At 46.9% G+C, this 15,069-nt stretch overlaps 1 protein-coding gene across 2 annotated transcripts; it reads right to left on the bottom strand.

The window, feature by feature from the left end:
- Positions 1-700: 700 nt before the first annotated feature.
- On the bottom strand, positions 701-11,961 carry LSM14B (LSM family member 14B). 2 transcript variants are annotated; one of them, XM_084296417.1, is made up of 10 exons: positions 11,688-11,961; positions 7,231-7,394; positions 6,741-6,876; positions 6,176-6,292; positions 4,145-4,315; positions 3,942-4,022; positions 2,798-2,959; positions 2,465-2,618; positions 2,110-2,289; positions 701-1,766 (listed from the first exon to the last, which is right to left on the bottom strand). In XM_084296417.1, the coding sequence occupies exons 1-9, from the start codon at positions 11,806-11,808 to the stop codon at positions 2,118-2,120; spliced, it is 1,278 nt and encodes a 425-aa protein (XP_084152543.1). In that variant the 5' UTR covers positions 11,809-11,961; the 3' UTR covers positions 701-1,766; positions 2,110-2,117. The 2 variants fall into 2 exon arrangements, with proteins under 2 accessions (XP_084152543.1, XP_084152544.1); XM_084296418.1 differs by having other exon boundaries at positions 3,942-4,019.
- Positions 11,962-15,069: the final 3,108 nt, after the last annotated feature.

Here is a 15,069-nt window from a genome sequence, read left to right as displayed (position 1 = left end):
TAAGCTATTTCAGCACACACCCTGTGTGCTGCTCTGAGCCCAGATAAAGGCAGTTGTGGCTACCAAACCAGAAGCATCACCACCCAGAACAAGCTCTCATTAAGCTCCACCAGTACAGACTCAGGCTGCAGGCTCAGGGCAGTTTGGGCCACAGCACCCTTCCTTCAGGTCACAGTACCCTTCCTTCAGGCAAATTTTCACCACCCAGACCTCCCACAGGGGACAGAACACAGGATACCAGTAACAGCGGCATTCAGTAGCTGTACCAGAGGTTTTAAGCACCCTTTCTAAACACTGCACGACCCTTCCCATCAGTTTCCTCCGACCAATTTAAGCCCTGGACATCTGACAAGTTGTACAGGCTGATGCTAGCAAGCTACGGACAGAACAAAGTAGGAGGAAAACATTAAACATTTACATGTTTATTATAATTACAATTTACATTACTCCAAAGAGCAGCCCCACTGCTATGTTCTAACTCTTAGCAAGAAAGTCCTACAAAAATAAATCCAAGCTTTTACAGTAACCTAAGTCAATGCATAACTAAAAAAATTCTAGCTATGTAAGGGGTTCAGTCATCAAGGTGCTTTTTCAACAAAATTCCCTACCAACCAAAAAAGGGACACATGCCTATAGCAATTTAACCCACTTATTCATGCAAACAAATGTAACCCCTTCCCTCCCAGCCCCTCTCCCCACATACAGATTTTTAAAAACAAAAAGAAAAACAACTAAACTATTTACAGTATGGGGGTATAGAGGAAACAACTTAAACATGCCCGTCTGTTAAGCTTCATTATATGGACTCCCCATTCCTAGTTTAATGAAAACATTCCATAGTGTTCCACCACAGTCTACTAGTGTACAGAGAACTGTTTGCGTTCAGTACTGGATGAGCAAGGTACAAATTGAGGCGAGGAGCCAGAGCTCCAGCCCCCCCGACAGCCAGCTGCTGCCACGGACTCCCCACTCGGTGCACATCCACTGGGTGCACACAGCAGCAGTGTCCCTGCTGCTCCACCCTGCTGAGGACACAACGCGCTGCCCTCCCGCCCTGCCCTGGTGAGAGGCTCGAAGCCTCTGAGGAGTGCCCAGCACCCTTAACTCGAGGGAGAGTCACAGTTCTGCACGAACCTGCTGTACCTCCACATCAGTACCAGCTGGCAAACAGTTGTACAGTCGTTTACACTACTACATGATCAACAATCCAGTATTCCCAAGTGACAATATACATAACTCCCCAGCACCAGGAATCCACTTTTTTTTTTCAGATGCCAAGTGCTACTTCACACATGCTGCCAAGAACAGTAAGACCAGCAGCACCAAAGAATTCATTTGGTTACTCAGAACAAACAAGTTAGCTGGTTTATTTCAAGTGAGCTTTGGTTCCATGTTAAAATACCATGATTTATCTTCTTCAGGGTTCAGAAAAGGAGTCTGACTTTGAGCTTAGACTATAGCAGCCTTTGAGAGACCCAGAAAGAAGAACCATGTAAGTTAGTCTGCACTTAAAAAGAAAAAAAAAAAAAAACAATAAAGAAAAGACACCCTGAAGAAGGTACCCCTGAACACATTCCCTCTTCCAAAGAATACTCCAGCTGACAATTGCTGGTCCAAAAAAAGTCCAGAATATAAGCAGTAGTACATGAAGTTCTGTCACTTGAGCTGAGACAGTAAACAATATGAACCATTTTCCCACATTAGTGCAGCAGTTGGTTGTTTTCTTTCTATGTACAGTTTCATCCTCTCAGGAGAGAAGTTCGAACCTACGCAGGAAAAAGGCAGAATTAGGGAAGATCCCCTGGATATCAAGCCTAAGAAAAAGCAACAGAAGTTTATATTTGTTTATCAACTGACATGCTTGGCTGGAAAGTCCCACTGAAACAAACAGCTCTCACTTTCTGGAACAGGCAGAAGGTTAACCCCAGAAAAATTAAAACCACTGGTATTTCCCTTACATGACTTATAAAGGCAGATCAGACACAGTAAGGGATGATTCTTGATACATCAGAGACCGGAGAGCAAGGTGAGGTTGCAAAGACAGTTCAGGTAAAGAACAAGAGACAAGCCTCGCTCAGGGACAGTATTTGTTCCTGCTGAAAAACTTGCCTCTGCAGTTACACTCTGCCAGTACCAGCTCTGTGAGTGGTTTGGTTCCGTCTTGCTGCTCCAGTACCCCTTCCACCTCGAAATCCACCACGAAAGCTGCGGCCACGAAGGAACCGGCCAGACACTCCAAACGTCTCAGTATTGAGTTTCCTTTCTTCAGCCCATGTGGTACGTCTAGAACTGAACAAGACACCATTCAGACTTGTGTGGCCATACTCCCTTCTGAAGATTTTGTTGATTTTCCTGTTTTTTCTTCTTGCATTTTAAGACTTAAGAGTTGCATGTTACACCATGCTACATGTTTGGCTTTTTACGCAATTTTAGTTATAATTCAAGTTTTATTAGACATACTCACCTGGATTTCAGTTCTGAGGAGATGTTGTCAAAGAAAGACTTGGATTTATCATAATAGCAGTTGGGTCCCAGAAGGTCCTCCTCTGCATTACCATCGTTGTTTTGGGTTGCCACTCCAGGGTCCCCTTTCTCTTCCCCCGTCTCTGCTTTGTCATCTGAAGATAATAAAATGCATTACACCTCCTTGAGGCACACCGAAGAGCCATCTGTTCTCTTGCTCCCTCATACAAGATTTGAGATGCTGCCACATGTAATCACGCGATTTCTCAGCATGAGTTTTTCTATGCAGTGTTTACTACTAGCTCAGCAATTCATATTTAATGAAGCCACAAACCTTTAAAGTTTAGTTTCTTCTTGAATTCTTTATCAAGTTCCTCTCTGTTGAATTGTGCATTTGCACTTTCAAAGTCAAAGTCACCTTCAAACTTTATTGTATTTTCCTTCACAGTAGTTGGTCTGTTTTGTCCTCTAGAACGATTTCTGGTTCTCCTGTTTCCTGAAAGCAGGAGAGTTTAAACACTTGGTAACGTGCAGGGAGGTTAAATGACTTGCTCAAGACCAGAGGAAACCAGGATTAGAACTCGGGAGTTTCTGGCTTCCAGTCCTGTGGTTAGGCCACACCTCTTTGAAAGTAACTTCTGAACTTGGCTGTAGAAAACATATTACAGCGATATTTTACCTTTCTGAAAAGCATTCCTGAACATCACTCTTACCACTAAGACAGAGCATGTCCAACTTTCCCTTCAGCATGAGGACAGAAAACAAAAGAAGTACTGCACCAGGTAAAGGTAAGGGAAGGGACAGGCTATCAAGTCTGCTTGCTGATTTGCGAGCATGTTACCTATGGTCTGTAAACCTGTTACAATGGGACAATACCCAAGACTCATCTACCCACAAAAGGGGCTTGTACTTTGTAATTTCTTAGTTGTAAAGCAGAAGCTATCAGCTCCTTTCTGAAAAAATAAAAAAATAAAAAAAAAATATATATATATATAATTCCCTTTCTAAAGCACTGCCTTCAGTCAACCAAATTTGAAGACCCAGCATCTCAACTTCTGTTTCCTGCCTTTTCTCATGTTGCTTGGGCAGGGATGTCTCCTTGAAGTTAACTTCACTTTCTTTTGACCTGTGCTTAAACTGCAGTCATTATAAGAACTATGTTCTACAGAACCAAGAACTCCCAGAGATCTTTCTACTTAAAAGTATGAAATTTTTAAACAGGCTGCCCTTCCCAGTTAAATTCACAGCATCAGTTTTTTGTGATGTACCTCCGGTTTCCAGAAGACACCAGAATTTTGTTCCTGGAAGGTTCTGAACTTCTATGGCTCCAGAAGCTATTTTGTTAGGGAAGCACCTCTAGATGGCCAAAGACTTATCAAGCCTTACTTTGCCCTTAGCATTCTGTCCAATAATCCTTTGTTGAAATTAACATTTGCTTTTATATGCTAAAGCACATCTTTGGTGTCAGATTAACCTACCCGATCTTCTCCTTTGAGGTCTTCTGTTTTCATCATTCACCTGCCCTTGGGGTTGCACAGGTGGTGCCTGAACTGTATCTACTGAACAAGAAAGCAATTCAATGAAGGAGCACAAGAGCAAAACTGGAAGAGTTGAGTCTTGCTATGCACCTTTGAAGGATGCCTAAAAATGGCACTTCAAGGCTCGAGCGGAACATACGCACCGTTTGTCTTAGTGTTGCTCTGTGGAACCTGCCGTCCGTTGCGCTGAACCCCCGGAGTTACTTTCACCGGGGGCGGCTTTTGTGAATTCATGTTGTCGACTGGGCCAGTCTGAACAGCCTGCTCTACCATGGGGCTTTTGCGGACTGGGTGAACAGGCGGAAAGCCAGCACCTGGAAAAAATTCCAATGATTAAGTGCCTCTCAGACAGCGTGCCGATGTTATTCAAGTCCTACCCACTCCTATGGAGAAGCCATTTTGTCAAGAATTACTCAAAACCTTGTGTTTATCATTGCATGCTATGCTTAAGTGGCATATACGCTAGGTAAGGCACTGCTGCTGTAACAAGCCTTGGCTCTCAAATCCAGAGCCTTAAATCAGAAAAAAAAAATACACATTTTTTAAACCAAGTTCAGAGACACACTTCAGATAAACAAACCAGGTCAGTCTCAGAGTTTATACACCTAGAAATCAAGTTTTGCTATCTTTGGTTATGCAGGATTGTACTTTACATGATACTTTATATCTGAAGCAAAAAAAAAAAAAAAAAAAAAAACACCCTACCACTTTGAAATCACTCAAGAAAACTTCCCCACTTTGTCTAAAAAAAAAAAAAAAAAAAGTTTGCTGCAAAAGTTCAACAACCTCAAAAATATCCCATTCTGTAAGCCATTTTAGAAGCCCTTTAACTACTTGAAGTACTGTCATTGCTTATTGTTAGCTTTCCAATAAAGAAAACCTGAAACCAGACCAGGATCTCAAAGTTACCCTTTTAAATTCCTTCTTGGTCAAGGCCAAAGTGTTACCAAGACTTCTGTTGCTCTTCCATCCAGGCTTATTTATTCACACTACAAAACATGTAAATACTTTTCATGGTTTGGTATACCTTACACCAATTATATTAGAAAGTGACAGTCTTCAGTACTCAGAAGAAAAACTGCATTCTAGGTTTAAGTAGAAGTTTTGGAGCGCTACAGCTTTATGTAGTTATGCATAGGAACCACTTGGAAGCAAACTTTAACTGAATACACTTTACGAGCAAGAAAAGTGAAAAAGCTGAAGAGTACACACAAACCAAGCCACTGACACTTCTGGGTCACCCAAGTCCACATGAGATATACCCAGTAGGTAACATCATGCAGGTTCCCAGTTATGTACACCTGGAAAACTTGCAAGGAAGACAGACACAGCCTAAGGATTATTCAACAGGACAAAGCTGCTGTGCAAGTTTAACATGAGAAAGTTTCAAAGCGTAGCCAGAATATTGGGAAGGTACATACAGATGGATGGCCAAAACCAGAAAGTAAGTAGAAACAGTTTCATGCCAACACAAGCATACATGCTTAAGTTAAAAACAGATGAAACTAATTACCATGTTTAAATGCAGGCTGCACCTGGACACTCTGCTCTGAGGATGGTCAGTCTAGTTATCCCTACTCAAACTCCTTTAAAATTTGTTTAAGCATAGAAGCAGGCACCCAGAACTGTTACCTCAGCTTACCACAACTCAGAAATTGCTTACTGTTAGTCATGCTTTGCTAATTGGGAGTCTTGACAAGGGATACTGCCCCATCATGCACAAAATATATCCTGAAGTTTCCTCAATTACAACAATTCCCCTAAGTTTTCTACTAGGTTATTTATTTTTTTAACAGCAAGGCCACCCACAATTTAAGCAGTGTGCTTGTCTTTCTAGGAAAGACCAACTAATTCCTCACCCAGTCCCTAAGCTGATGCATGCTCCTGGGCAGGATGTAGCACAACATCCCTAAGCCTCAGCCCTCTCCTGATACTTACACAGGACGATCCACAGTCCTTTACTTTCCTTTCTCCTGTTTCCTCTAATTGATACTTCTGGAACAGGAGGAAGTAATACTTCATGTAAGGAAAAGCAACAACAGCCAAGAACAAACTCGTTTGACTAGCATTACCCATGTAAGTACTATCGTTCTAGGAGGGGGTTAACAAGAACAGATTGTTTGCAAGTGCCATGCAGTTCTTCCAAATATTTGGAGTCCTCAAACTGCTGTTACCCTTGGAAGAGAGCTGATGGGGCTCTGAAGACATGTCAGGCTCTGAAACAGGTTGTGGAGACGGAGAAGAACTAGGGCTGGAAGCAGCTGCTGATGCTGGAGGGCTTACCAATTTCTCTAAAGAGATAGAGGGAAGAAGAGAAAGCAAAAAGATATATGGATAAGATACAAGGTAGTGAAACATCTGAAGGACTTGGGAAAGAGATACAAGAATCTCTAGAACAGCATTAGAGCAGCTTATTTAGTCCTCTCTGGGAACACAAGTTCTTTTCACGTGTGCTGTGTGTGTAAGGTTATGTTAGACTAGAAATAAACTGGCCTCAATGTTAGGGATTCACATTACTTTCAGAAAAAAAAACTCTTTAGTCTCTTTCATGTATGCATGCGTCAATGAAAGATGGGCCTCCTTGCAGTAAGAGTGCTGCACAAAGGTGTTAACTTATTCACTGCTTGCTGCAGCCTGACACTCGGCAAGGAATTCAGCATTAGTTACTGTTATTTGCTGTCACGGTAGCTGCGTACAAGGACCGTACCTTTATTCTAGCAAGTAAAAAACTTTACTTACCTAAACCTAATGAAGCTGCGTACTGCTGGCTAAGTAAAGAGTTGGCAGCAAGCTGGCTGTAAGGTGGCATACCTCTAAACGGGCTGTAAGGCACATGTGGCTGAAAGGAGGATGTGGAGGCAGAGCCCAGTGAAGACTGTAACAAGACAAAGTACATTTCCATTTACAGTGTCCAGAAGTCAACTTGCTTTGGTAGTGATTCTTTACTTCAGTACAGCATTATTAATGCTTAAGAAAACATTGAGAAGCGTTAGTTTGCCCGCATCCTCAGCTAGTAAACTCTCTCAGGTTTTCTTGACAGAAGTCTTTAATCCTACTAACCTAAACATTAAAATGAAATTCAGAATGCTTCCCAAAATCTGAAGATTCTGGATTCTGAAGATTCAGGAGACATTGACTGGCTTTCACTTCTATCGCTTTATATCAAAATCCAGTCTTTCATTGCCAGCGTTTTACCATAGCTGCCTAGCTCCACTTCGGGCTAACTTACTTGAACAATGGCAGGATCTTGTGGCAGGGTATGTTGAGCTTTTGGAGGTTCACAGACCGTGATGTCTTTGATGTCGCTTCCTCGGAAAATAATGTATTCATAGATTTCTTCTCTTGGAGGAGCAGGTCTGTCTGTGGGCCGGTCTTCAGTACCAAAGGACCGCACTTTAGCATTAGAAAGATTACCATTAGTCCAGTATTACCTTTACAACACTGCACAAGTTAAAACTTACACAATTAGAGTGCTCTCGTAATGCTTTGGCTCCCCTTATCCCACACAACTCTCAAATGCCAACTTTCTCAGCAGCCTGCATAAACACATTTGTTTACAATTAACTGTGAAGGTGAAGACCATAGACCAGTTGCAAAGAAGCCTACCAAAAACCCGAGGATTTCCCCACAGTGCTGTACTGCCAGTCACCTTCCCTCCCCATCCCATATACACACACAGCTTGAGACAACTGCCACTGCAGAGAGGCCTCTGGCAGCAGGGAAAAATTCTTAGACTTTAGGGCTCACATTTGTACCTTTGGTTTCAGTTATTTGTTACACAGACAGATTTTTACAGATAAGTTCATACAGATATTTATTAATAACAAGAGGTTACTGTTGATAAGTTCACTCCATGCTAATGGTTTCATATTTAGCTTTTTAAGGGATAAATCTAAGACCTTAGCACCTACTGAGGTTTTGCTCAGTTTCAGGCACCAGAAGACTTGAGCAGGTACTAGGCAGAATGATGTCACACATTAGAGTGGAAAAAAGGCAGTAATTGAGTGTGTGGCTGCCAGGGAGGAGCGTAAATTAACTCAATCTATTAAACAGGAAGAGGTCAGACTCAGACTTACTACTTAGTTAAGGAAGGAAAACAGGCAGCAGTCACTTTAGACACTGGAGTATGAAAGTCTGGAATTAGCTACAGAATGAGCACATTTGCAGAGCAGATGTTTTGCCACAACTTAGAGAGGTTTGTTTTCCATCTTCATGGAGCTTGGTCGATTTGGATAAGCACCAGCACAACTTCACCTGATATACGCACTCTGGCACTGGAAGAATTCCAGGCTGGAGTTGCATCACTCAGTTCTAGCAGGTTACCACATAACTACCCAGCCTTTCAGCCAGGACCCAGCAGCAGTCCTGCAATACCTTCACAAATTCCATCCTAACCAGACCTTTCCCAAGCACCTGCCATATCACAGCCCGTGGTGGTGTGGCAGCCAGCCACCACTCCGACTTCCCAGCTGGACAGATAAGCACCAACAGCCCCGTCACGTAGACGATAGGGGACAGCTCCCCCAGAAAGAGGGCTGCAAGAGCTGGACCAGCTCAATCCTCCTGCTGAGCATCCCTGCTATCCTGCAGCAGCACTAACTTGTTAACAAGTGGTGATGGTTGGAGGCAGGACTGCCTGTCAGATATCCTCAGAAAGCTGCATCCAGGCAAATTCCCCCACCAAGCCAGGGTTCGTACTGCACGCAGTCTTCGAGTCCCACATATGCCCAACACACGTGAGCTCACACAGAGCACTAAGCTCAGGTCAATGGCAAACTTGTCCCCATCTTGCTGTTTTAGCACCTCAGCTTATACCTAAGTGGTGCAAGCACAGTCAGTTGCTTCCTCTGAATGCCATCTTCCATTAGTTACTAGGGTAGAAAAGCCTCCAAGTTATTTTAGATCTCCAGCTGCTGTTTGATCGTATTACAACTGTAACCTAGTCAACTAGAAGCAGATTATAAACTGAAAGCAATACTTACAGCCTTTTAGACATGAACCATACTGATATCCCTGGTCAAGATTAGATTATTACAGCATCCAGCTCAGGGCAATGGATGTTAAAGCTACCCAGGAGCTACCGCAGAATCCCACAGCTAGCTGGGAAAGCACAATGCCTTCTCTCAGCCCGTCACTTGCCACATGGAGAAATTCTGGACCTGCAGAGCCTGAAGCTGTGTAGGCAGCCTCTCAGTTGGCTGGGCTCAAGGTTCGCAACTGAAAGGGTGGAAAACGATGTCCTTGTTGCAGACAAAACAGCAGTGATGGCATTTGAGAGGCCTCTAGGAGTTGAGCACACCCACCCCTGTATCTGAAGTGTTTAATGATTTTTGGCACAGCCCAAAGCACAGCTTCGGGTTTCTGGGAGGACTGGAGGGCTGTCTCCCATGAAGAGTTACAGTGACTATTGTTTACAGATGAACAGGAAATCAATCCCACACTGTGCTGCAGCTAGTGCTCCACGACACAGTTTGTATTCACATGCAGGACTCAAAGCTAGACCACTGGCGGGTCAGGAAGCACACAGAACAAGAGGGACTGGATGCCTAGAAAGAGCTCACACGGGTGTTTCTTGCTCAAAACCTGTAGTTTCTTCAGACTTCTGCAGAAAGTGAAGTTACTGGGGCTCACTGCCAGCAGGAGGCTCATTATCTACTGTGTTCTGACCACTGCTTGTAATTTAAGTTTAACATCTAATGAGATGGACAACTTTCTTTCAGCACTTAATTAAGCACATGGAATCTTCTTATCCAGCATTTAAGTTGTTGCACATGTTGAGATTTAACAGGAACAACGTTCAAATCAATTGAAGTGAGCTCTGCTTTGAGTAAGAAGCTGAACCAGATTCCTTCCTGAGGTTCCTTTCAACCTTGGTTGCTCTTTGTACTATTTGGGATGATAAAAATCAGGATAAAAGCACAGCACAATACATGCAGTCTGTATTAAAGTTGTCTGAACCATAAACATTGGCATTTGGGGATTAACAATAATTTACCCGCTATCTAGACATCAATTGCCCATCAGTATTTGGTGGCAGTGCTTTTTTAACCCTCCAGACCACGTGCTTTCAACCAAACCCACCCAAACAGTGTTGGCGCTGCTGTCACTGACTTCAGCACCGTTGCTGTGCTCATAATTCTGACGCTAATTTTGATATGAAGTCTCCAAATTTTAAAAAGTCTCTGAGCTGCAACAAAAAGCAGGCTTTGCACCGTAAAGTTTAAAGCAGCAAGTGGAAAAATGAGAATTTTTCCATGTATCATAAATACTCAGACATTCCAGTTCTTCAAAACTGAACGCTGAGAGCCCGATAAACACAAGATCTGGCAGATATATTATAAAGAGCACGTGCTTTCTCACACCATAAAACATTTCATCACATATGCCTTTGAAACATACCACTTCGGCTCTGCAGTAGCAAGTGCTATATGGAAGCCAGAGCTACATGAGAAACCATCCCTGCTTTCTGCTGCAGGAAGGTGAAGGCCATTCTGCACGTACAGAAAAGGAACCGCATCCTTTCTGAGGTATCTCACTTAATTCAATTAATAGCAGTTTATACATTTAGACAAACAGCCCTAAAACACTAGTGAATTCATGAAAACTCACATCCTTAACTCCAGATTAAATACCAGCAGGTTTCAGGTGCTCCTGCTCAACACCACCCAAACACCAGAATGCTGAACCCAGACTGGCCTAGGCTGCCTCAGGTGGAGCTGAGAAGCAGGCAAGCCAGTGGCTTGTTCCAGCAGATAGTCATGTGAGACAAAAAAATGTTTGGTTTCTGGACTATCCTGATGGGTTGTTGAAGGCAGTGATGAGGGTTTGAACTTCCAGAACAGAGAAGAACATAACTCAGGGACACAAAAAGCTGACACGCATTAGCTGGACTAGCCGAGCTGGACCGTAAAAGCAATACAGAATTAAGACCTTGTTTGAGAGACTAAACAAGATAGGACAGGCTTTCCTGAGAGTAAATACAGGAGGCTCCCAGCACAGGTGACAATCAAATGCAGATTACACCACACAGCAGGAGACAGATCACTATTTCTACACGGGACCAAGAGCACCGCCTTGGGGAGCAGCCTGCTGGGTAGGGCGAACCAGCCCCACGTGCAGACACCCCACAGCGCCCTGCGAGCCCGCTGCCAACCCCTTCCCGTGAGCAGAGCCCAATTATTGACCACGGGAGGAACAAAGACCCGCCGACAGCCGTGCTGCTCCCCCCAGCAGCGGCCTGCATCCCTACCCAACCCCAGCGCTGCCTGGCACACAGCTGGAGCCCAGAGGGGCAAACCCAGCCCTAACACCACCACATAATTTTTTAGGTAACAACGCGAGGGGACAGAACCAACCCCTCAGAGCTCTGCCACCCCCGGGCAGGGGGATAACCCCCCCCACAGCCCCTCAGGAGCCCCCAAGCTGGGGGGGGAGCCCCCGGGGCTGAGGCAGCTCCGGCTGCTGCTGACTCACCCGGAGCCGCCCCCCCCTTCCTCGGGCAGCCCCCGGCCGCACCTCAGCGGCGAGGCCCAGGCTCATTGTTCAGGCCCAGCCGGGCCCGAGGCGCCCCCCCCATCCCCTCACAGCGCCGGCCTAGGCCCTGCCTCCCTCCCCTCCCCCCCCCGCTTCCCAAAATCTCCTCACGACACCCCCCCCTCCCCACCCCACCACCCCCCCGCGCCTCACCCTTGGCCAGCGCCACGGTGGAGTTCTCGGTGTCGATGGTGTAGAGGATGCCCTCATAGCGGATCTGCGCCTTGGAGATCAGGCTGATCTTGCTGCCGATGTAAGGGGTCCCCGAGCTCATGGCGCCGCCGGGCCGGGGCCAGGACCGGGGCCGGGCCGCTGTGAGGGGCGGAGGCCGCGCGCAGGGGGGCTGCCACCGCCGCCGCCGCCCGCCCACGCACACTGCGGAGCCGGGAGCCCCGCCGCGCCCGCCTTATATAGGGCGGAGGGAGACGCGCTGGGGGGGAGGCAGCGCGGGGGCGTGCTGCGGCCCGCGCCGCGCATGCGCCGTCTGCGCGCCGCTATTGACCAGACGGGAGACGGGGTCAGACGCGGAGGGATAGGAAGGGGGGGGAGGAGGAGGAGGAGGAGGGAAGGGAGGAGGGAGGGGGGGGGGGAAGCCCGCGGCTCGCGTCACGTGACGGGCCCAGGCGAGGTTGCCACGTGCGCTGCGGGCGGGGCGGGGCGGGGAGGGGAGGGGCGAGGGCTCGCGCGCTTCCCGCCCTTCCCGCGCGCTGTGAGGGGAAAGGGGGGGGGGAGGAGGCGTGACAGGACCGCGCTGCGCCGCCCGCCCGTGGGGGGGGGTTGGTTGGAGACATAAAGCGGGGCTCTGTCACACAGCGTGGGGGTGTCACACACCTCAAGGTTCTCCCAAAACACAGAGTTTCTCCCAAAACACGAGGGGTTGTCCCAAAACGCGGGGGTTCCTCACACAACTCACGCCCTTCTCACACAACCCCCCCCGGGGGCTGCCATCGCCTCAGCGCCCTGACGGGAGCCGCTCACCCCCCCCCCTCAGCCCTCAGCCCGCTCTGACAGCAGCCCGGGAGCTGATGGCCGCCTCCCCAGCCCCTCGCCCTCATCCTCCGGCTCCGTGCGGCCGGCGGAGCTGTACCCGGGGCCTTTGTTCCCGGAGCCGGGCCGCAGCTGGAGGACGGGGCCGTGCCCGCCGCCTCCCCCGGGGAGCTCCGCGGCCATCTGCGGGGCAGCCGGGGCCAAGCGGCGGCATCTGGCGGCCCGGGGTGGCGGGAGGTGAAGCCTCCGTGAGGCGCTGATGGGGGGGGGGGTCGGGAGGGACGGGGCAGGGCGGCCGCCCTCAGGGAGCGGGTCGCTAATTCGTGTGACGCGAAGGGAGCGGAGTCAAAGGCGGCAGCTGGAGACAATGCAGCGGGAGCCATTGTCTGGGCGGCAGGCGGCTCGCCTCCAGCCCCCGGTTGCATCTTCCAGCAGGGGAAGGCGGCGGCTTCGGCCTCCCGGTACCGGGACCCGTGGGCCGTGCCTGGGAGCCGCTCTCTGGATGCCCCCGGTGTGGTTTTTGTGGTGGTTGTGGAGCCCCAGGAGCTGCCCCTCCCCCCCCCAGCCTGAAGGGGAACGGCGCCTGCCTCGCTCTCCCTTACGGCCACAGGCTTTCTCTTGTTAAATCTTCATTGTTTTTTATCTTGGAGACAGTTGCTAAAATATCAAATAAATGGTTCCGTGACATCCGAATCGGGCAAAGTATTTTTTTTTTTTTTGAATACAAATTCAGCCTACCTGTCCTTAGCTCAGCCTTGGGTACAACCTATGCAGAGCAAGAAAGATCCTTTTTTATTGAGGTAAATGGTGCTCCTCAGTGGGCAAATTGGTACTTAAAAACTTCCCTGATGGAAAAAAAAAAACTCATCTAGCTTCCCTATATGAGGAGTGTCTCATTTAAGCATGTGGAAAAGCTCAAATGGAGAAAAGGCAGGGTGAGAAGGAATTACAAAACGCTCAATTCACAGGCAAACAAATAATTGTTCTGAGTGGGGAAAATGATATTAGTAAAGATAACGTAACCCAAGGCAGAGCAGCAGTACTTCCTCTTCTGGCTTATATTCTCAAACTTTTACCCTTTCACTTTTTTTCCCAAAAGCAGTAGAGGAAGGGACCATCCAGCAGTGTGGATCCTGCAGAGAGCCTAATTAAAACATCGTGAAAAAAGAACGATACATGAAATGGCATAAACTATTCACAGGTAAGGAGAAATATGTAAACGTATGGAATTTTAGTTATCATCATGGCCATAAATCGACCCGTCTCTGGAAGATGCTCTTATTATAATGAATTACCTCAGTATCTTCTGACAACAGTCAAAGATAACAAGTGAGCAGCAGGACGGAAGATGACACCTGACATTTTAAATGCCCTGTTAGTTTTATTTATTCTGCTAAACAATACAGTTCTTCATCCCTTAAGCACTGAAAGGGAGGCCAAAAGAACATGTTTCACTGTTTAAATTTATGACAAGTATGCAATCCTGGGCATCCCTCATATAAAGAGGGAAGATTAAGCTTCATATCAAGAAGCTGATTACAGTTCATTCTGGTACCAGAAAGAAACCTCACAGTGGTTGGTACCTGATGATAGCAGCAGACACAGCTTTCACAGAACAGCATTTTGGACCACCAGTGACCACTGGAGCCTAGACGAAGGGTACGGTCAGAGGAAAACTATGTTGCCAGAGCTAAGAAGACTCCCATGACAGTTGGAATGCAACCACTTGCATTTGGGATGGTCACCACTGATAGATCTAATATCTAAAATCTAATCTAACTATCTAATAGCTAAAAAAGAGATGTGTGACAGAGCAGTGATGAAAATTTGTGGGGTTTATGATGGAGAGATCACAGTAATGTGACTGATGGCAGCGTCCATGGCAATGTAGGTTGAACTGACATCTGGCAGAGTTAATGACAGAGGGCAGCTGTTGGAAAGACGTCTGCAACAAACTCCAACTGCTGGAAGAAGGGAGCCAGGCACTGGCTGCTGAAACATCTCCTCTTGTGCCTGGGTTCAGTGGGATATGTTGACAGTTAGTTGCTGGTAGTAGGAACTACTGGGATACTCACAGCTGCTGAGAAAAATGGCTGCTGGTGGTAGCAGTGGTTGAACTGGAACCTGTAGCAACTGGAAGAAAACTGGTGACAGGACAGGTAAATTTTTGTTAGCTTGACAGATGGAAAGACGTCAGTGGAATTTCGAGTACAATAATAATACCACTCTGTATAAAGTGGGAGAATTAACAATAGGAGGATTGTCATTGCAACTGGAGGAGAGATGTGGAGTGCTACAAGTGCTATTCTCTGGTAGGAGAAAGATGAGTATCTGAAAGAGGTAGTGATTTATTTTGTGCTGCTGTATAAATTCTGGAATTTGGTTGGATGGAAAAATACCAGAGGTGGCACAGGGAAGGCTTGGGTCTTAAGGGCCTGCATCCCTTCCCCAGGGAAGGAAGAGGGAAGAGGAGGGAAAAGAGGCTGGCGTAAAAAATGGAGGAAGTGAAAGTGGAACGGAGTTTTGAGTTTGGGTATGGGAAACAGCA

The sequence above is a fragment of the Netta rufina genome (assembly GCF_964035555.1).
Source record: "Netta rufina genome assembly, chromosome: 16".
NCBI lineage: Eukaryota > Metazoa > Chordata > Aves > Anseriformes > Anatidae > Netta > Netta rufina.
Note: the sequence above shows the minus strand (reverse complement) of the source record. Positions and strands in the feature narration are given on the sequence as shown.

What these genes read in the sequence shown, in the direction of transcription:
- LSM14B (XM_084296417.1), bottom strand. Translation starts at nt 11,808, where the DNA reads ATGAGCTCGGGGACCCCTTACATCGGCAGCAAGATCAGCCTGATCTCC. An exon ending in CGCAGCTTCATTAGGTTTAG is followed by an intron (nt 6,293 to 6,740) that starts GTAAGTAAAGTT and finishes CTATCTCTTTAG; the next exon opens with AGAAATTGGTAAGCCCTCCA. An exon ending in CCATCAGCTCTCTTCCAAGG is followed by an intron (nt 4,316 to 6,175) that starts GTAACAGCAGTT and finishes AATTTTTTCCAG; the next exon opens with GTGCTGGCTTTCCGCCTGTT.